Source organism: Pituophis catenifer, unplaced genomic scaffold, assembly GCF_029215685.1.
Source record: "Pituophis catenifer annectens isolate HBS135680 unplaced genomic scaffold, rPitCat1.0.hap2 SCAF_1, whole genome shotgun sequence".
NCBI lineage: Eukaryota > Metazoa > Chordata > Lepidosauria > Squamata > Colubridae > Pituophis > Pituophis catenifer.
This window is the reverse complement of record NW_027256881.1, coordinates 7,948,545-7,971,273: the sequence shown is the minus strand read 5'-3', so window position 1 is coordinate 7,971,273 and position 22,729 is coordinate 7,948,545. Positions and strand designations below refer to the sequence as shown.

At 38.8% G+C, this 22,729-nt stretch overlaps 1 protein-coding gene across 4 annotated transcripts in view; it reads right to left on the bottom strand.

The window, feature by feature from the left end:
• The window catches only part of NLK (nemo like kinase), a 107,930-nt gene that overhangs the window by 6,140 nt on the left and 79,061 nt on the right, over positions 1-22,729 (bottom strand). For all 4 annotated transcript variants that reach the window (XM_070932051.1, XM_070932048.1, XM_070932050.1 and 1 more), the window contains 5 exons: positions 16,111-16,217; positions 14,047-14,132; positions 12,012-12,221; positions 7,882-7,983; positions 5,509-5,595 (listed from right to left, as the gene is read on the bottom strand). In XM_070932051.1, the coding sequence (XP_070788152.1) occupies positions 5,509-5,595; positions 7,882-7,983; positions 12,012-12,221; positions 14,047-14,132; positions 16,111-16,217 (592 nt within the window). The remainder of the gene's footprint in view (positions 1-5,508; positions 5,596-7,881; positions 7,984-12,011; positions 12,222-14,046; positions 14,133-16,110; positions 16,218-22,729) is intronic.

Here is a 22,729-nt window from a genome sequence, read left to right as displayed (position 1 = left end):
CAGGTGGGCTTAGCTATCTGTCAAAACTTGCTCTGCTTCGCTACCCATACAACAGTCCTTTTTGCCTGCTTCACCCCAAACCACCCCTTGTTGCCAGTTGTGGTCAACTGCTGTTCAGGCAGACCCAGATCAGCTGAGGTACCTGGCAGATACAGAGGGAGAACCAGGTGTGATAGAAACGGATTTTCCAGTTGCCATACCAAAAGGGGACTGAACAGTGAGAGAAGAAAGAAAGCAGGCTCTTTTTCTACCTGCAGGTGCTATGCAATTGATATGGAAATGCGATTTGGTGAGGCTGCTAGAATTTTTATAGTGATTTTCTAAGAGAGGGAGAGAAAGCTTCAAAGGAAGACATGCATTTTAGGAAGCGTGTGAACTGGTGTTTCTCAGTCCTAGTTTCTCCCCCAATTTAACTATGATAAACCCATCAAAGAATAGCGGCTGTATTTCAGAGCAGAATAACATTTAATATTTTACCACAGACTAATGTATTTCAATAAGAAGTTATCATTGTCTGCCCTGAACCTGTTTTATATAGAACCAACTATTAAAAAGCCAATACTTTTGTTGCCATTTCAGAAATGAAGTTAAAAACAGTATTCCTTTGGCCCCTGGAGCACAAATCACCAGCAAAGCTAGAGCACCTCCCAGCTAGTCATTAAAGGAGCCTGCCTTTTCACAGGTTTCCATGCAAGCCTGAAAAAAAACCTGGATCTGTTTCAAGAGTAATTGCATGAATTGACATTAATGATTAGCAGAGGACTGCTGTGCTCATGGGAAGGCCAAAGTGCTCTACTGAAATTGTTTTTGAGGCACACATAAGCCTATCATCACCTAGAAAAACTTTTTATATTTAAATACTGCTAACTTAGAGGGTGTGATGGCTCAGTGTTTAAAGAGGCTGAATTTATCAACTGGAAAGCTAACAGCCTTGGGTTCAAGACCCGAATGCTGTGCGACGGGGTGAGCTCCTGTTACTTGCCCCAGCTCTTGCCAACCTAGCAGTTTGAAAGCATCCAAATGCAAGTAGGTAAATAGGTACAACTTTGGTGGGAAGATAACAGGGCTCTGTATGTCTCAGCGTACAGTCATGCTGGCCTCATGACCACAATAATGTTTTTGGACCTCCCTTGGCTAAGAAACAAGAGATGAACACCACCAGTGGTGGGATTTATATTTTTGTATCGGTTCTGTGGGCGTGGCCTGGTTGGGGGGCCGTCATATAACTGAGTGGGCATGGCCAACTTGACGTCACTCACGCCCATGCCCACTCAGTCATATGACTCCCCACCAAGCCACATCCACAGAACCCGGTAGGAAAAATTTTTTCCAGCGACCGGGCGGGTGGGGTGAGTGAGCAGCGACCGGGTGGGGGACGTGGCCAGCCAGAAGTCGTTACCAGTTCAGTGACCCAGGCCAAATTGCCGCTACAGTTTGCCTGAACCGGTGTGAACCGTCTGAATACCACCTCTGAACACCACCCTCTAGAGTCGGTCACATCTAAAAAGGGGAAACCTTTACCTTTAATTTAGTAACAGTTGGATGGGAGTGGGGTCAGTGGCCTAGGGTTCTTTTTTTTTTTTTTGAACAAGTTTTATTAAATTTTTCTTTTACATATTACATATTTTATGAACAGAGTATTGACCAGGTCACATCTTATACAACTTATAACATAGTTATATATTGATTTTTATAATCTATTTCAATCTTTTTTGTTTTTTCCAAATACAATTTACATATTTCAATTTCTGCCATGATATTCTTTTTCCCTCCTTTTTTGATCTTATCTTGACCTCTTCTTAATACATAGTATATAATCAATATCACCACCTGCCCTTCAAATCCTAATTTCTTAGCATTACTTCAATTAATTATCTTATTTCTCCATTTATAAAGTATATTTCTCAAAATCCCCATCACATTTTTTGGCTATAAACAATGAACTTCATCCTATTAAATTTTTACTTTGAAACCCTTTAACTTAATTGACCTTCCACATTTTATCTTAATCTCTTCTAAGTACATAATAAGCAATATCACAATCCACCCTTAATTCCTTATTATAGCATCAATTATTTTATTTCATTTTATTTACAACATAATTTTCAAAATCCCCATCACACTTTTTTACATTTCAATTTTATCTCTTGATTTCAGTTATTTTCATTATTGAACCAAATTACCACTTCATATTTCATCTGCTGTCCATTTTACAATACACAATATACATCATCATATTTACTTTTTACATTCAGTTACTACAGTTCCCTTAGATCTACTAATATATACCTTATTTCCCTTCCTCCTTTCCACTATTCTTCCACTTTTAACCATTTTTTCTTGACCTCTCCAGAATTTCACTTCTTAATAATGGCCTAGGGTTCTTGATGGTGCTAAGAGTGAGAGCTAAAGCAAAGCTGGGGCTCAGCTCTATCCCCTGGGCTGGTAGAAGGGTGGCTGAGTCATATGAGTGGATGAAGGGTTCCCTAACCAGGGAAGTCAGGAGGCTCGAGTTAGTGGGAGAAAAGGAATGCACTGGAGGGCTTAGGGCAAGTCAGTACATTCAGGTGGTGACAGATGGGATGTTTTGATGGGAGACAGAGAGTGGGCCTTTTGGGGGAAGATGCCTCAGTGTCTGGTACCAGTGTCATGTTCTGTCCCTCTATGTTCAGGCCCAGGCTCTGGTCAGCACAGCTGAGAATTACCTGTATATTGTTATGCCATTCTCTTTTAAAAAGAGGATGAGAATTGGCATAATAGGAATGAACTTTGCTGCCTTCTGCATTCAAAATATATGCTACCTCTTAGCTATGATACTTCCTGCTCATTTTTGCACCACATTTGACTTCAATCACATATTAACGCTTTATTTGAGAAATTCTATCATGATTATCACCTGGGACACCATGTGGAATGCAGGGAGAACTGGCTGTAAGAGAACATTATAATTGCCTGGCAGATCATCTGCCATCAAGAATGTGATAAATTGCTGAACTGTAAGCAGCCACAGCTTAAGAGACTCATGGAAAGATCAAGTTGTAGGATCTGGCCTTTGCGGTCTCCAAAAAATGCTACAAAAGACAAAAGACTAAAGCTCTGAAAAGGGATGTTTGTGCAAGACTGCTACCAATATATAACACTTTGTGCAAAGCCTAAGGCTGATGTGAATGTAGAAATGTAGTATAGTGTGCTGCACAAATAAAGGCATGGAATTATTCATTATCCTGAATACTGAGAAAATAGATAAGAAAGTAGAATTTGGCTTTATAATAGGCCTTTTCTGCCCCAAAGATACAGTTCAGTTCTTCACAGCTTTAAAACAGCCTTTATTCTGAAAAATAAACTGACTGCCTATGAGAGGCAGGAGAGATAAAGAAGATTCCCAATCTCTTTAAAGAGTTCACCCCATCTCTTCCTGCCAGGGCTGTTCTCAGGGAAACAGACATTACATTTTTCCTTTCTAGGTCTGCAGATGAAACAGAGTTTTCAGAGAAGAACAATTCCTTTTCTGTGAATTGCTCCTCCATGAGTATGGCAAAAGCTAAAGGATTTCTCTCATGAGGGAAGTTTGTGAATATAATGAATGTTGATGCTTTTCAGCATAGCTGTTCAGAGCAGAAGTCCAAAACATCTGAAGGGCAGCATGCTGGAGAAAGCTTCACCGAAAGAGAAAAAAAAAAGAAGTCTGGTACAAAGGTTTCAACCCCAATAAAGAAGGCATGCCATTCCCGCAAGAATAACTGGTGGGTAAGTGAACCTGCTGCAACTTGGCGGGTGGCCACACAGGCGAACAAATATGACAACACAGCTACAACACAGCTTCCAGTGACATGGGATTTATGAGATGGAGTCATCAAACTTCCTCAGAAAAAAGAATCCTTCTTCCCCTTTGAGGCCACCTGGTTGAAAACATGGACCACATGTCTTAAAGAGAGGCAGATATGCTCAATCTTTGTGAATATCTTAAAAAATGCATTCACTGGAGAAGTGCAGATAAAATTTGGGAGTTCATAAACAAGATAGTAAGAGGAAATTGCAAATACAACGTGTCCAAACTCCAATAATGTAAAAGAATGGAGTCAATTAAAATCTTTCTTTTGCTACTAAATTAATAGTTCATGTATGACAGACACAAAAAGGGGACTTCCTTTCTTTACTGTAGTCTTTTTTATTGCCAAAGTAACAGGAGGCAAAGTATTATGAGCCCAACTATATAGTCTTACCTATAACCACTTCCTTGTCCCACAAGTAAGAATCTGGACCTATTTATCATCTTCTAGTGCCTATGCTAGTACACAATTGTAATTTTATCTTTCCAATTTTCATTCAGTAGAGCTAGATCTTAAATATTGCTTCAGGAAGACTTCTAGTGAAGACAGGATATGCTAGATTCCCTGAAGGAGTGTGGGATGATATTTATGGCGGAGACTGATGGTCGGATGGATTGTGGCTAGCATAAATCTCTCCAGGGAAAGGAGAGATCATGAGTTTGCACACATGTACTCTGGATCAGTCCTAGAGGAGATCAACGCTGACTGCTCTTTAGAAGGCCAGATCCTGAAAATGAAACTCAAATACTTTGACCACCTAATGAGAAAGAAGGACTCACTGGAGAAGAGCCTAATGCTGGGAAAGATTGAGGGCCAAAGAAGAATGGGACGACAGAGAACGCGGTGGCTGGATGGAGTCACTGAAGCAATAGGCATGAGCTTAAATGGACTCCAGAGGATGGTAGAGGACAGGAAGGCCTGAAGGAACGTTGTCCATGGGGTCGGGATGGGTGGGACACTACTTTGCAACTAACAACAAGTGTTGATTTTGGAAAGTTAAAAATGGGCTAAGGATCCAGATGGATTTGAAATAAGACCTGAAATTAATTATAAGAATTATAATTAATATATAATTATAAGAATCTTTCCCGTGGGAAATTGCTGTTGTTTGGATTCCTTAGAAAAAATAATGATAAGATAGGACTTTGAAAGTTGGACACTAGAGCGAACTAGAAGAAATGAAAGATCACAATTAAAGGAGAAGAATACTTAATGAGAATGTAGAATGGAGCAATACTTTAACTCTGGACATTTTGAAGGGTATTTATGAACAATTGACTCAGAAGTTGATTTTAAGAATGTCTGTCATCATAGATGATGTGTAAACGGTGTTATAGAAAAGAGATAATGCAGTACTGAAATCGATTTCAATGTGGATTTAAAAATGACAAGCTACAAGAATGACATGGAAAAGCTCAGACAGCACCAAAGACTCCACTAGTATTTGTCCTATGCCCTCAGCAATGAGGACAGAACCAAGAATTCATTAAGTCATTCTGCTATTTTTCTATTTTCTATCTTCCTCTGACACATCTTTGGATATTTTTTCCTGTTCTTTGCCATGTGCTTCTCAAGTCTTTTCTGCATACTTTACGGACCATGATATATATTTTGCTGTATTTACCACCACCCCTCCTCCTTTTCTATTTTAAGTATATAACACAAAGCATCAACTTACTGGATCGAAGACCAACATCCTACAAAGGAGATGAACGGCTTCATGTGTAGCTTGGCTGGATAATGTATACAGGACAGGAAGGGATGGCTGTGAAAAGAAAGAGAAAAAGCACTGAGCGTCATAGGAATAATTGAGATGCCAAAATGCAACACTGTCTTTTCTGAATCATGGCTAAAATTACTGAATACATTCTGTTCTGGGTTTTTTTTAAAAATGATTTTTTAAAAACTGTTTTGAAAATGAATGAAGAGGACAAGTTAGTCTAGCAAGCTTTTCCAGCAAAACAGGTTAGGTTAAGTCCAGCAAGCTCTTCCAGGGAAGCAGATTAAAAATAAAACTTAATTGCTCTATTTTATGTAATTTTAATTCATTTTATATTTATAATTGTTATATGTTGTTTTATCTTGATGTAAGCCAGTCAGAGTCACCTGAACCACAAAATGGTCAGCAAATAAATTTCATAAATAAGAATTAAAAAACAAATTCCTAGAATTCCTAACATGGACCTGAGATGAAGATAGTGGATGGGGAAGCATTATGGACAGGGGCCCTCTCTCCTGTTCTAGCTGTTTGACCCTATGACACTCACTGACTTAGTTGTTCCTAAGTAAATGAAGTAAGTGCACAGAGGGGTTAAGCCTTAAAGGGCTTAATGAACTTTACATTAGAATGGGAATATTCATAACTAAAAATAGATCTAACCTCTTTATGCAAATGTAAAAGCTGTCTTGTGGTTTTTTTTTTGTTAGAAAAAAAAGAAAGCATATTAGAAGCTGGTTGTTCTCCATCACTTCCTACACTATTATTTTCTTAGTGTGGTACTTCTAAAAAACCCTGATTTCCTATGCAAATTCTAAAAAGGAAAGCATTGTAGATTTAACATGTGCATGAGTTGGGAAAAGCCACTAGAAGCAAGGAAGAAATGATTACATAATTTTTCTCCTATTATTGGCAGATGATTAATTTTTATTGATATGTGGGAGGAATATTTTATACCTAACCAAGAACCAACACATATTCAGTTTGAAATAAAACTAAGCAATCAAGCTTTTGCCTTATCTATTTATATAACAATATTAACAGAAAAGGTTAGATACTAGTTAGCATTATAGAACAAAGCAAAGATTTATAAAAGGTTTCACAGGATGCTTTCCATAAGGACACCATGAGAAGGACTATTCTGGAAGGATGATAGTAGGATCCCATCGGGTTTCACAAATATTACAGTTGTTCTATACCAGTTCTATGTCATATGAAGTTGTGTTAGGCCAAGACTGTTGATTGTGACTAAAAATACAGTAAATCTTTATTAGTAGTACTTTTTAAATTAAAAAATCCATCAGCTGATCTTGGGACATACTGTATGCAGTGATTTAAGGCTATGTTTCCAAGAATTGCAAATCTGACCAGCTTATACAAGGTGATTATAACAAGACCTTAGAACAACTCTGAAATAACATGGAATTTTGGAAAAAATAAAGACTTTATTTCCATCTCTCATTTCTTGCCCCTCCACTGCATTTCCATATACAAAGTACTCCCTTCTGTTAAGAGTAACTGAGAAAACCTTGAGTATAATTCCACATCACTATTACCTGCGGCCCTGCTGCACGCATACAACTCTAAACAGAATTCAAGTTGCAGCACAGGTTTCCTCTTCCAACACACTAAAAAAAAATCACTCTAGTCCTTATGTTTTTTAAAGTTTGGTATATACAGTTTTCATCACATTGTGAAGTGATGTTTATATAATGAGTATTTTTGCACTGCAAATATTTTCAATTCTTATCCATCAGAACTTCCTGTTGAGAAGAAGTTCCATCAGAACAATGATTACTCAAACAAAATGGGCGACATCCTAAAATAGATATTATACATCTATTTTATTAACTCCAGCCATTATATTTGATTTCATACTTTTGGCTGAAATACCCAAAACAAGAGGTGGTAAAAGAAATTGACGTTATGGCTAAAATTAGGTCCCTGGTAGCAGCTTTCCAAACTAAGGTAAGTGGGTCATTTAAGTCTAATTTAGCCTCATTGTAATTGGTTCATAGGCTGTACTTAATGCCCAGGAATGCAAAAGATTTCTTTTCCTTAGCTTGTCTTACTAGTATTACATATAACAGCTCCACTCTCCTTAGGCCAAACAGCCACACCTACTCTCTCCATCAAAATTTTAACTTCTACAAAAAACAGAGAGCGTGACATATTAAGTATCAGTTATGTATAGCTGAGATAAATTGCTTTGTGATTGTCCCAGTATAAATCCCAATCCGGTATTGCTCTTAGACTGAAAATTAAAAGTTGTCAGCACGTAACTAAAAAGCTTTGCAGTAGCAAACTCTCCAAATTAGAAAATAATCACTCTACCTGTTTATGAGGACCCCTGAGTATGTGAGCCTTGGCGCCTTCACAAGCTGTCCTCATTGCTTCCAGTGACGGTGTCCCCAAAAGATCTGTGATCAAATCCAACTGTAGAAATGGGAAAAATAAACCAGCACTCCAATTTTATTTTATACTGAGATAACCTCTGCGAATACAATAGTATGACTACCCTGTCTGTTTCCTCACTACGTTTAGATATTCTTTGAAACTGGGCAAGTATACATATGTGTATGCATACGTGTGTAGCTTTTATATTTTTTTAAATATTTTTTTTAATTTTAATTTGATTTATATGCCGCCCTTCTCCGGAGACTCAGGGCGGTTTACAATGCATTAAACAATAGCCTTCATACTTTTGTATATTTATACAAAGTCAGCTTATTGCCCCCACAAACTGGGTCCTCAGGTAGTCCTTGACTTACGACCATAATTGAGCCCAACATTTCTATTGCTAAAGCGAGACAGTTGTTAAGTAAATTCTGCCCCATTTTACAACCTTTCTTATCACAGTTGTTAAGTCAACCACTGCAGTTGTTCAATGAATCTGGCTTCCCCACTGACTTTGCTTGTCAGAAAGTTGCAAAAGGTGATCGCATGAGCCCAGGACACTGCAACCATCATAAATATGAGTCGGTTGCCAAGCATCCGAATTTTGATCATGTAACCAGGGAGATGCGGCAATGGTCATAAATATGAAAAATGGTCATAAGTCACTTTTTTCAGTGCTGTTGTAACTTTAAACAGTCACTAAACAAATAGTTGTACGTTGAAGACTACCTGTATTAGCTTCTGACCTAAATATTACATCTCTTTATACAGAAGCAGCAAATGCAATGAAACCACAAAGATAATAGTAAAAGCAGTAGCCAAACATCCAACTGTAACTTAAGATGCTAATTGTCACCTTCAAAGCCCTTCAAAATATTTGTAGGCCCATCTCTGCCTATCCAGCAAAACCATGACTGGCATGCATCAGATCCCAAGCAGTGTCATCCAATGGAACCTAGGAGATTTGTCTTCAGCGTCACCGTGACTGCCCTATGCAACAGCACCTCCTCAAAAAGACACTGAAGATCCATTTCCCCTCAGGCTCTGAGTCAGGACAGCACATCAACCTTTACAAGTGAGCTGTCTCTGGTGTGGAAGGTGTTTTTATGGATTTCTATTTACCTTTTATGTTTTCAACCTTCTGTTAGCCACTTAAAATTGCATCCCGAGTGAGCAGCTATATAAACCCTATTTAAATAATAAATAAAGGTAAAGGTTCCCCTCGCACATATGTGCTAGTTGTTCCCGACTCTAGGGGGCAGTGCTCATCTCCGTTTCAAAGCTGAAGAGCCAGCGCTGTCCGAAGACGTCTCCGTGGTCATGTGGCCGGCATGATTAAATGCCAAAGGCGCACGGAACACTGTTACCTTCCCACCAAAGGGGGTCCCTATTTTTCTACTTGCATTTTTTACGTGCTTTCGGACTGCTAGGTTGGCAGAAGCTGGGACAGGTAATGGGAGCTCACCCCATTATGCGGCACTAGTGGTTCGAACCACTGAACTGCTGGCCTTTCAATTGACAAGCTCAGCGTCTTAGCCACTGAGCCACCATGTCCCTTAATTAATTAATTAATTAATTATTAATAAATAAATAAAAGCATACAAATTTTCAGTTCTCAGCAGTTTCTGTCTGCTGAGAAAACTCTGTAGTTTGGGCATTAGCATAGAATAATGCAGGTCGTCCTTGACTTATAAGTGTAACTGAGCCCAAATGATGGGCAACAGTCATGCCAGTCGTTAAGCAGGTCATTATGTGACTGTTCGGATTTTATGACATTATTTTGTGGTAGTCGTTAAGCAAATATGGCCATTAAATGAATGCTGTAGTCACGAAGTGAACCCATCATTTTTTTTGCCAAAACCCAAAGGTAAACACTAGTTTCCAGCAAAAAAAATAAAACATCATCAATTGCGGTCATGTGACCCTGGGATGCTGCCAATGGCTGTAAATGTAGGCTAGTTGCCAAGTGCCCCAAATGAGATGGTGGGAGGACATCTCGACTTCAAATCCAGGTCATACAGTACCTTTTTGGGGGTCTGTTGTGACTTCAAATGGTTGCTAAGTGAGGACTACATGTATCTTTTCTCTAATAACCACTTGCCTCTAGCTTAGAAGACAGGATTTCAGCCTCTGAAGACTACAGGCAGTCCTCGATTTATGACCACAACTGAACCCAAAAGTTCTGTTGTTAAGGGAGACATTTGTTAAGCGAGTTCTATCCCATTTTACAACCTTCCTTGCCACGGTTGTTAAGTGAATAACTGCAGTTGATAAGTTAGTAATACAGTTGTTAAGTTAGTCTGGCTTCCCCATTGACTTTGCTTGTCAGAAGGTCGCAAAAGGGGGATCACATGAGCCCAGGAGACTGCAACCATCATAAATATGAGTCAGTTGCCAAGCATCTGAATTTTGCTCAAATGATCATGGGGTTGCTAAAAGGTCATTAAGCGTGAAAAATGCTCCTAAGTCACTTTTTTCAGTGCCTTTGTAACTTTGAATGGTCACTAAATGAACTGTTGTAAGTCGAGGACTGCCCATACTTAATTGGCAGGCAACCTTGTTTACTTATTCTAAATGCCTGGAGAATCATGACAACTGTAAATTCAAATCCCTGGTCCTTTTAGTGAATGGTATTTCCAAGAAGTTTAATGTGAACAGGCCACAATGGAACATTAAGATAAAGAAAGCTGACATGGACATACCACTCCTATCAAAATATAACAGAAAACTGAAGACAAAAGTCAGGCACTGAGCTTTGATTCAATGGCTGTATGTTGTTAATTGGAATAGCCTTTACAAAATCTCTTGTTCTCAAATTTCATACATAGAACAGAAACCATCTGCCTCACAATGGGCTTTTTTTTTTTTTTTTTGGTAAAGATGAAACAGAACTATGAAACGACAATCATGTTAGGAGAACTACACATGAGAAATAGTCAAGAAGCATGCAACTAAATCCAGGAAGCTTCCTCAAAACATAAACATCAAATACTGTTAACTGAAATCTGTTTATACAGAGCCCCGGTGTGCTGCTGTCTGATTGTCAGAATCCCCAAACAGAATAGTTGGAGAACCTGACAAATATGAAAAGGGCTTGCTGAAGAAGATTTTTTTACAGCAACTTAATCAGCTGACACATAGTCACAAAGCTTTTACATCCATGTCCAGCTATAACAGTTTTCCACTCCTAATCTGACAAGACAAAGACAAAACAAAAACAAAAACAAAAGCAGTCTCATTCTCAATTAGACTATATTACAATTTATTTTGTAACAATGCAAAATGGTTTGCAGCTTCACCCTCAATGTAGAGATCACTGATTACTACAGGTGTGTCATCTATGTGTGAGTTGAGCAGCTATATAAATTTGTTTAATAAGTAATAATAAATAAATACTTTGGGTGAAAGAAGCTAACGTCAAGAATAGCAACTACAGCTCTTGCAACTTTGCTATTTATCCACCCAACTTAAATATTTTGCAAAAGATTTCAGAATAGCATCTTGCTTTTCTAGCTAATCCATATTTGTAAGAAGCATTTTCAACATGCTAAAGATAAACCACCCACATTTGTCCTCGCAATTCCTGGACGAGATGGGCGGTCTTGAGTGGGCTTTTAACTCAACCTCCATTCCCCATCTGCCACCCCAGAACAATGACAATCTACCTCACAGGTTTGCACTGGAATTAATCAGATAAGCAAATGCAAGTTTGTTATTCCTGGACAAGGAGCGGGGTCCCCCAGAAAATCTAATAGAAAAAAAAGTAAGGGAAACATCTCATGGTCATATGGCTAAAATAGTAATTAAACAAACTCATTTAAATCATCAGGCCTCTAATGGTTAACCACAATTTCTTAGTAGAAAAAGTAAAGATTATGTGTGCTCACGTACACACCCACCCACCAAAAGCCACCCTAAAAATCAGGAAATCTCTAAGTACTTTTTCTTATTCTAGTGCCCCCCTCCCCATGCTGAACGAGGACTGGTATGTTGGCAATTGCAATCCAACTCATTAGGTGGGAGTACGTGGCCAGATCTATTGCATTAAAAGCAAAGCACCTTTATACCTGCTGAATGGGGCTTTGAGCTTGAAACAATATTCTTCGCCCCAGCAGTTCGGCAAATATACAGCCTATAGACCAGATGTCAATAGCATGGCTGTAGTGACGGCTTCCCATCAGGATTTCCGGAGCCCGATAATACTGAGTAACAACTTCCTGAGTCATATGACGAGATTCATCTAATTCTTCCACCCTGGCTAGGCCAAAATCACAGATCTGAAAAAATAAAGATTTGATAATGTTATAAACAGTGAGGGTAGGGAGAAGAATTCTGATACATCATCCTAGTCATTTTTTTCCTCTTTTTTGGGTACCCACAAATCAGTGTTGACTCTGACACTGGAGACAGCCTGAACAAGTCCCTGCAATTTTCTTGGCGAGATTTCAGAAGTGGTTTTCCACTCCCTGCCTCCTGGGGCTGAGAGAGAGTGGCCCAAGGTCACCCAGTTGGCTTTGTACTAAGACTATTATTCCCAGTCTCCCAGTTTGTAGCCTGATGCCTTAACCACTACACCAAACTGATTCTTCATCTTAATAATAGCCTGTAATAAGCAGGGCTTGGACACATATGTGAACCAGGCATGTGCAAATATAGACAATTCATGTAGCTTGTAGCAACTATAATTATAATCCTCTCACCATTATGGGAATAGAAACAACAGTGGGAGGCACACTGACACATAAGTCCAGATCATCTATGAATGTCGATGCATGCTAGAAGGAAGTGTGCCACTCACTTGATCTCCCCACCACTTTTTGTACATGGCTATGTTTAGGGTGGATGGTGGGAAGGTGAGTTAACACCAGGCAATGCTCTACCTAGGATTTTTTCAGTGCTGATCTTTCAAGGGTTAGTTTCCACAAGCAAATAAAGTCTACCTGTATCTGGGCTGTACCCACTTAGAAGAGCAGGTGGGGCTTAGATGAGATTATGTTCCTTATACAAAAGAGCTATAAATCTCTCCAGAGAGAAAATTGGTTCTGTGCACTATGACAATGAATTCTAATCTAGCTCTCATTGTTTTTAAGATGTGGATTTATTTTCTATCTAATGAGATTCAATCATAAACGCTCCTAAAGTACAATTCAGTTTGCTGTTTTTAACAGTGAGTCCTTAGCCACATGTAGCAGCAAACTATTGTATAGTCAATGTTCTCACAAGTAGCAATATGAAGAGATTAAAATAATTGTATCACACTTTAAGCTGGAGTAAACATTCATATTTTTTCTAGAGTAGCAAAGAGACCAAACTCTGCCAACACCACAATTTTAAGCTACTCAGTTAACAGGAAAGAAAAGAAAAGTCATTGGCTTCAGTCAGAGAGTATTTATTTACAACGAGGGAACATCTCTGGCATTTAAGCACAGTGTGTTTTGTTTAAATTTATTGTGGGAAGGAGATGAGGAGAAATATAATTCTCCCTCTGCTACTGCTTAGCCCAAGTGTAATTATTTATGCCAACAGAACACAATCATAGCTGACAAATATGGCAAGTGAGTGGTTAACAACACTTCTCACTGTTGTAATCATACTGCCAATAATGCATTCGATGAAATCCTATTTTTAAAATAGGGACAGCTCTTCACCAGTACAAACTCATTAATATTTATGGTTGTTTCATGATTTATGGTTTTAATGATTAGAACAGACTATAGAAAGAAGAGAGCTGGGTTATAACCATAGAATAAGAGGTCAATTTATAATTATATTTATAACTGCTGTGAAGAAGATCAGAAGCTACTTGCTTGTATCTTTTTTCTTTCTGTTCTATTTTTCTTTTACTTCTTTTCCATCTAGCTTTTCCTCTGATTTCTTTTTTTTCCTCACTCTTTATTAGTTTGTATATGTTTTTAATCTTTTTTTAAAAAATAATAAAATTATACAAAAATATTTATGACTATTTCAGAGAAATGCAAAGTACAGTGTTTTTGTACTAAATATATCCGGGTGATACAGATTGCAAAAGCAAGTCTTCACCCAAATGATTTTTGGCACAGACTCAGAAAGGCTGACTATTTTATACAGGCATTACAAAAATACCTTAAGAACACAGTTGCTGTTCACAAGAAGGTTCCCTGGTTTAATGTCTCGATGCAAAATACCAGCTGAATGTAAGTATTTCAGGCCTAGAAAAAATCAAAGCAGAACAAAAGTTCAAAATCAGAACAAGCTGTGGCATCAAGTCTGTGACTGCAAAAACTGACATATTGGAAGCCAAAGTGTTATTTTTTATACCCTCCCTAGGGTCCTAGAGAAACTTTATCTCTTGGGTTGCAAAGAATCAACAATGACTTGATGACACATATTCAATCAGACCCCGAAGGCAGCCAACATTATTTAGTAGTTAAGGCTTTATTTCTCAATCTTGGCAACAAGAAGACATGTGGACTTCAATTCCCAGAATTCTCCAGACACCATGCTGGCTGGGGAATTCTGGGAGAAGTAGTCCATGTCTTAAAATTGCCATGATTAAGAAACACCGAGCTAAGGTATTGTAGTAAGAGTGGGGAGACTAAGGTTTCAGCCCTTCTTTCGGTACAAAAGCCAGCAAGGGTGACCTTCGGCCAGTCCCTCCCACTCAGCCCAAATCAGCATCAGGCTTTGCAACAAGCTGGCCAATGAACAGCTTGTTCATTTTGCTTTATCTGCTGATAAGCTTCATTGTAAAAACTTGGCAAATGGAATCCATACAGAACAAGAGTGGGAAGAGGCACGGTTATAGGTCACTTAATGAACTTCAGCAGATGAAGGTGGTCTTAACCTTAGTCCAATACGATTTTAGAGGTATCCAGTTTAAAAGAAGTCTTTCGACCGCTTTAAACAAACTTAACCACCGTGTTGGAACATGGCGCAAAACTTCATGGAATTCTGACTCGCAAAACTCAAAAAATGATTTCAACTCTTCTCGTTTCTTCGCAGAATTCGAAAATTCAGCAAAAACCTCCAGCGCTACATTTTCGATATCAAAAGATAACTGCTTTAATGCATTTTTTGCGCTGTTGTGTAAAATGTGATTATTGCAATGAGCATTCGATCTTTGTCTCATTCTAACTTATGAAAAAAAAGACAAAAAACGATTCTCCTATCCTTATTCTCTTAGACTGTACAGCTTTAGATTACATACCATTTCATCATAAAGCTTTTGAATAAAAAAAATGTCCACTATTTTGTGAAAAAAAATAGTGAACATAATGTGAAAAAAGTGGACTGTCTGCTCAAATAGTGGACACCTGGCAACCCTATGGAATCCAGACTAAAGCAGCATATATATTATTGCTGATCAAGGAGAGAAGCAGCTTAGAACTAAGGAAAAATTTCCCGACAGTGAGAACAATAAACCCCACTGGGACGGCTTGCCTTCAGAAGTTGTGAGTGCTCCATCACTGGACACTTTTATAAAGTGACTGGACAGCCATTTGTCTAAAATGGTGTAGGATCTCCTGCTTCAGCAGGGGTTGGACTAGAAGACCTCCAGGGCGTCTTCCAACTCTGTTATTCTGCTATGTATACATTTTTTTCAATTCTAAATTGAATTCATATTATTTATAGGGACTGTATTAACATTAGAGAAGCAATACAGTATGACTAAACAAATTACTTTGCAGTTGTAAATGTTTTTTTAAAAAGTGCTTACTTGCAGGGAAACCTTTACTTATTTTAATTTATACGGCTCCTCTTTACCTGCTGTTTCAATGCAGGTAGTCCTCAACTTACAATGTTCAAAGTTACAATGGCACTGAAAAAAATGATTCACAACTGGTTCTTGCACTTACGAGTTTTACAGCATCCCCTCCGTTCGTGTGATCAAAATCCAGGCACTTAGTAACTGGCAGATATTTACAATGGCTGCAGCACCCTGGGGTCATGTGATCACCATTTTCAACCTTCCCAGTTGACTTCTGACAAGCAAAGTCAATGGGGAAGTTGGATTTGCTTAAAGATCACATGATTCTCCTATAACTATGCCTATTTTATCGGAGGTCCCACAAATTGGCTTCTAGTAGAATGTTTACATTACATGGACACCAGTGAAGAAATACATTTTACATACTGCAGTGGGGTTCCAATATATTTGTTCCACATTAAAAATCTAAAGTAAATTACCTCTTAAAATCTGGTAAAGAAAAACTTTGACGTGATCTGAGCTGAGTGGCTGAGGAGAGACGATAATCTTATGGAGATCACTCTGCATCAGTTCTGTAACAACATATCTTTAATTGTATTCATTAAGGAAAATACAAGACAGAAAGTGGATCAGATAATTTCAGTTCCTGCAAGATGCAAGACTTCACAACAACAGCTCTTATAATCTTTAATCCACAGCTATTTGTATGTTATAGAATCAGAAATGATTTGGACAGTTGCTAAGAATTATTTTAATTGTAAGGCCCTGCTGTTTATGTCTAAGCCATTTTTTTTTATTACAGGACCATTAAAAAACCTTTGTGCTTGAGGCAGAAAATCTCTTTCTTTTCAGTTACACATCAGTCATTTTTTTTTCAGGTTGGTAATTTAATTTTACACGAGAAACAAGACAAAAAGTGCCAGTGAAAGACCCGGACTGACAGGAAATCGAAATCATACCAGGGAACCTGCCCACTTCTCACATGCAACATTAAGACAGGAATGCAAGTTAAAGAGGCACCTTGGGAAAGAGAAATCGCTCCTATCTGTTCACTTGAGTTATAACTTCTTAGATGATTACACAATTTTCTACTGTCTCCAATAAAATCTTTCAATATAACTGAAGGGAGATCAAGATGTTGAACTGGGCTCCACCTCCTGCATCAAGGCAATTGCCAAGCAAGATCTCTGATGTTTGATCTTGGCTGTTGACAACAGTCTGGGAGGACATACAGCCTGAAGCAAAACCAGTGTATCTTGATTTTCAAGTATCAAGCTGTGTTTTTAGCACTGGAAGATTTTAGGAAGAAGCAGTAATGAAGAAAATAATTTTAAGCTTAAAGGAAAACAAAACACAGAATTAGAGTTGCAAACACAACATAAATGCAGTTGGATCAGGAGATGAGACCTGATATACAAAGGTGGCGCAGATGATGATAGCATATTTATATTAGTTCTGGAATAGAATGCAGGGGAAAAGAGGCTAAAAAAAATATTTTTTGCCATTTTTTAGGAATTACAATTTTACCTTTTTAAAACATACAATGTACAACAAAACTTATTTTATTTAGGAAACAGAAAATATGGGTTGGAACATACATTCTCTCACACACACAACCTGTGATCTGTTGGGTCATCATTTCAAAGCGATTTCCTTACCTAGATAGGGAAACAGAATGACCACAGGTGGGCAAAAAGAAATCACTGGGAGCGGGAATGACTTCTGACTTCTTGTTGGCTTCCCCATTGAGTTTTCTTGTGGGAAGGGGGCAGTGAGCATCAGAAAGCTTCCTTCCTTGCATCCTCTCCCTTTTATTCCCTCCCTTCACTACCCCTGTTTGCTGAGACAGAGAGAGAGAGAGAGAGAGAGGGAGGGAGGAAGGGAAAGAGGGAGAGAGAGAGGGAGGGAGGGAGAGGGAGGGAGGGAGGGAGAGAGAGAGAGGGAGAAGGGAGTGTGGTGCGAGCACAGAGGGACTGGCACCCCTGTGGACATGTGAGAAGCTATTGGGGAACATTGAAAATGACAATCATAGCTGACTGTGGCAGCGCTGAAGCAGTCACAACTTTCCCACATTTCATTCCCTTGGGAGTAATGGGTCCTGACATTCTTTGTTAGCCCAGTTGATGCAGTTAGTTGAAAAAGCATTGCCCTATAATGTACTGCTTCACCCAGTTAAAGATACAAGAATTTGTGTGTGTGTGTGTGTGTGTGTGTGTGTGTGTGTGTGTGTGTGTGTGTTTTCTTTTTTTTCTCTTTAAATCTACTTATATAGCCAGCCAGCCATCTCACAACTGTGACTCTGGGCGGCTAACAATTTGTTATACTCTCTGTATATTTTATTTATTCCTTTCTGCTTCTCAAATCTCTTTGTAGGTGGCTTGTACAGATATATTTACAGTGAGGGGTAAACTGACATGTATATTCCAGTGTTTTAATTATATTTGGTCTAGAAATAACAGAGAGAAACAGCAATCACAACTGAGATTTAAGGCAGAAGGAGTAACATGCTGTCTTCGACATGAAAAAAGTGGTCACATCAATCCTTCATTGGGGGTTCAGAAGTATGTGCACATATGAGCCTAATGGCCCATTCTGGGAGTTGAAGTCCGCCCATCTTCAAGCTTCCAAGGTTGAGAAACACTGCCATAGACAGTCTTAATGATGTTGTTGGAAACAAGAGTGGAGGACAGCTATTTGTTCCATATCCTTTTTATGGGTTTGGTAGAGACCTTTGTTTGTTTTTGTAAGATTTCTTTATTTTCCTCAGTGTTTTGGCAAAGCCTGATAGAAAATACATGAATTTGTAGAAAGCTTATTTTTAAAGCAGAACCAGATTCCACATTTAGAATCACACCTTAAAGCAGCAGTTCAGGGCCAGGGTCAATTCCCCGTTTAGTGCAGGAATCCGAATAAACCAGTCCCCAAAATGGTTATCTAATCTCTGCTTTCAGTGATAGAAAATTTGTCACTTTCTTGCTAACTGCTTCCACTGGTGAATTGTTCTCACCCATTAGCAAGCTTTTCCTAACAACTCAACCTGAAACCAACCTTCCTGTGACCCATATTCTAGAACCCTAGAGAATAGGTTCTTACTTTTTTCTATCTGATATTCTTTCAGATACTTGAAGTGTATCTGAATCTATGATACACTTATGTATCATATTTATGATACATAATACTTATGAACTTATTCATGAGATATGAACCATTATCTTTTTTTTCCAAGGTTCTTCAGTCTTTCCTAGTTTTTATCTTACGAACCTCACTACGGTTTCTTGGAACAAGGATGCTAGTTTCTCCTAATTGTCTGGGTTGTTTTATTTGTAATATCAGTGTTTGATGGTTGCTAGTACGTTTCTTCTGTCTTTCTTTATTTTGTATTTTAACTAAATTAAAAATTGTGCAAAAAGAATAAGTCTTCTTAATTACCTCTACTGCAATTGGTAGAGATTTTTCATCCAACGTAAACAAGATGAGGAAAGCATGAAGAGAAGAGTATATTTTCAACCACTTCACCAATGGCCATAAGACAGGTATATAGCATCTTTAGTGAAATTAATATCTGTATATATGTGTGTGTCAACAGTTCAGAAGATAGGCACAAGATCCAGATGGATCTTGACAGACTTGAACACTGTATCCTATCTAACAAAATGAAATTCAATAGAGAGAAAAGTAAGGTTTGACACTTAGGCAAGAAAAACCAAATGTACTGGTATAGATTAAGTGAAACTTGGCCCAATAACAGTAACTGTGAGAGGGATCTTGGAGTCTTAGTAGACAATCACGTAATCATGAACTAGCAGTGTGAGGCAGCAGTTTAAAAAGCCAATGCAATCCTAGGCTGCATTAACAGAGGGGTAGAATCAAAATCATGTGAAATATTAGTACTGCTTTATAAAGCCTTAGTAAGACTACGCTTTGAATACTGCATCCAGTTTTGGTCACCGCATTATAAAAAAAGATGCTGAGAGTCTGGAAAGAGTGCAGAAAAGAGCAGCAATTAGAGGGTTAGAGGCTAAAACATATGAAAAATGGTTGCAGGAAATTAGGTGTGTCTACCCTAATGAAAAGAAGGACTGGGGTGACGTGATAGCAGCCTTCCAATATTTGAGGGATTGCCATAAAGAAGAGGGGTGTCAACTTATTCTCCAAAGTACCTGAAGGCAGAAGAAAAAGCAATGGATGAAAACTAATCAAGGAGAAAAGCAACCTAGAACTAAGGAGAAATTTCCTGACAGTGAGAACAATTAATCAGTGGAACGGCTTGCCTTCAGAAGTTTAGATGCTCCATCACTGGAGGCTTTTAAGAAGAGACTGGACAGCCATTTGTCTGTAATGGTATAGGGCAGTGGTGAAATCCAAACTTTTTTACTACTGGTTCTGTGGGCATGGCTTGGTGGGTGTGCTGTGGCTTGGTGGCCATGGCTTGGTGGCGTGGCAGGAGAAGGATATTGTAAAATCCCCATTCCCACCCCACTCTGGGGTCAGCCAGAGGTGGTATTTGACGGTTCTCCAAACTACTCAAAATTTCCGCTACCGGTTCTCCAGAACCTGTCAGAACCTGCTGGATTTCACCCTGGTATAGGGTCTCCTGCTTGAGCAGGGGGTTCGACTAGAAGAGCTCCAAGGTCCCTTCCAACTCTGTTATTACTTTCCTTTTTCTTTGCAGCCCCCAGCTGGATCTAACTTATTTTTTAAACTTGATCTTTCTTTTGTCAACTTTTCCCCAATGCCAATTTTGGCCTGATCGTATTCTTTTTTCATAGTTATATGGCTGCCTGCCTAACAGAGTCCCAAGCCTCTTTATTCCATTTCACTTAGAACATAGGATAACAGAGTTGGAAGGGACCTTGGAGGTCTTCTAGTCCAACCCCTTGAACAAGCAGGAGACCCGATACCATTTCTGATAGATGGCAGTCCCATCTCTTTTTGAAATCCTCCAATGATGGAGCACCCAGAACTTCTGAAGGCAAGCTATTCCATTGGTTGATTGCTCTCACTGTTAGTTTTAGGTTGCTTCTCTCCTTGTTAGAAATTATATGACTTTACTATATAAAGTTTGTAACAAGGTTATAACTTGCATAGAAAGAATGAAAGTATCCGGGTCTCCTACATTTACTTCTGGGACAGGGATTGCAGTACAGTGGTCTGTACTTCACTATGGCACATGAAACTTACTTGTTTGGCTCTCCCACCTAAATCCTCCCCAGCTTCAGTCCCAAACAAGATAACTCCCAAATGTCTCAACTAGTTGCCATGCCAACTAAAGCAGCTTAAATGAAATAAGGTCCTGGAATGGCCTCTACACTGCCCTGGGTCTGCTGTGCTTTACAAAAAAGTGTTTCAGAAGGACTCAGAGGTGCTATTAGCTTGAATAGCAAATATCTTTTGATTGTCTCTGGACAATTTAACAAGAGCCTAGAAACAAGAGCAAAAGCAGCCTTTCCTTGGAGCTCCACAGCTCCAGCAGAATTTTAAATCAGCTGGCATCTGGGTAGGTCAAAGATGGCGATGAGCTCTCTCCTCATCTTACCCACAATAAAAGTATAATTAAACAATATAATAAAAAGCAGGTTTCAGTGGATGCCCTGTCTTTTGACACTTAACTCCAATTCATATCATGGCAAGAGAGCACGTGAGGTTGCTCTGGTTACAATTCCTTCAAACCAAACAGCACCTCCTGGGTAGAAAATACTAACAGTAATAATTAGCAAATCGCTGCATAAAATTAGAACTACGAAATAGCAATTTACTTCAGAACAACCGTAGCAGGGGACAATAGCAAACCTTTAATTTGTGCTGAGTCAGAGGCCATAGAAGTCAATGGGCTGTGCCACACTGACAAAGCAAACCAAAAGTGCAAGTCTAAGTATTGTTTCAGAGTTACCTTTGCAGCAAGTGAAGAGTTCAGAAATATCTGCTACAGTTTCTCCCTGAGGGGTGGGGGGGGGGGAAGCAGTTTTTTTTTTTACAAATAAGTAGCTGGATTTTCAAAATTCTGGTTTGCTCACTGCACATGTGTTTATTTATGCAGATTCACAGCAACACAAACTCCAAAATATTCAGTTGGGTTTCATGTCTGGGTTTCAGTTCAGTTGTAATATGGTTAACATTTTTCCTTATTGATTAAATTTTGGTACATAATGAACATATATCAGGAAAACAGAGGCAAAATTAAAGAATGGTCAAGAAGATAAAAGATTCCTCTATATATTTTTTAGCCAACCCTGCATTATGAAGTCCATTAGCTGTGGGTTGTTGCACTTTTGTTCAAATTTGTACGGGTGGCCCTTGCTTAACTACTACTTGTTCAGCGATTATTTGAACGTACTCTGAGTGAAATCTACTGTAGGACCGGTCCTCAAAGGTGGGCCATTGCAATGTTTTCACGGTTACATGATCACTTTTTGCAACATTTACTTCTGGCTTTTGACAAGCGGTCAATGGGGAAGCTGGTACAAGATCCCAAATGGCAACCAAGCAGGGGTGAAATCTAAAATTTGTTACTACCGGTTCTGTGGGCGTGGCTTGGTGGTGGTGGCTAATGTGACTGGGTGGGCATGGCCAACTTTTTTTTTCTTTTAAAAGCATTTTTTTCTACAACCTTAAGAGGTTGCAGAAAAAAATGCTTTTAAAAGCCTCTGACGATCAGGCAACTCAGCTGGGACTGCTAAACAGGGCAGTCATAAGACATCACACTTTACAACTGCATCACTTAACAACTGTTGCTTAGCAATGGAATTTCTGATCATAGTTGAGGATTACCTATATGTTGTTTTATTGCTGGTGCTGGTTTCAGTTGTGTTGTATTTTATTCTTTTGCATGTTCTGCACTTAGAAGTAAGTACACACTACATAAGAATTACTACTAAGAATACTACTACTACTTGGGCTTTTGATTAGTCACTTCAGGATGAGCTTGTGCTGTCCAGCTCAATTCTTTAACATTCCAATCTTTAAAAAACACAAATAATTCTAAAAAGGCCATATGAGCATAAACAACTTGCATAAACGACCGAGCGTAAATGCACTGCTCACTAGGCAAAAAGCTCAGGATTATGGTATTATCCTGGTGATTGGGTTATTACTGGGCTT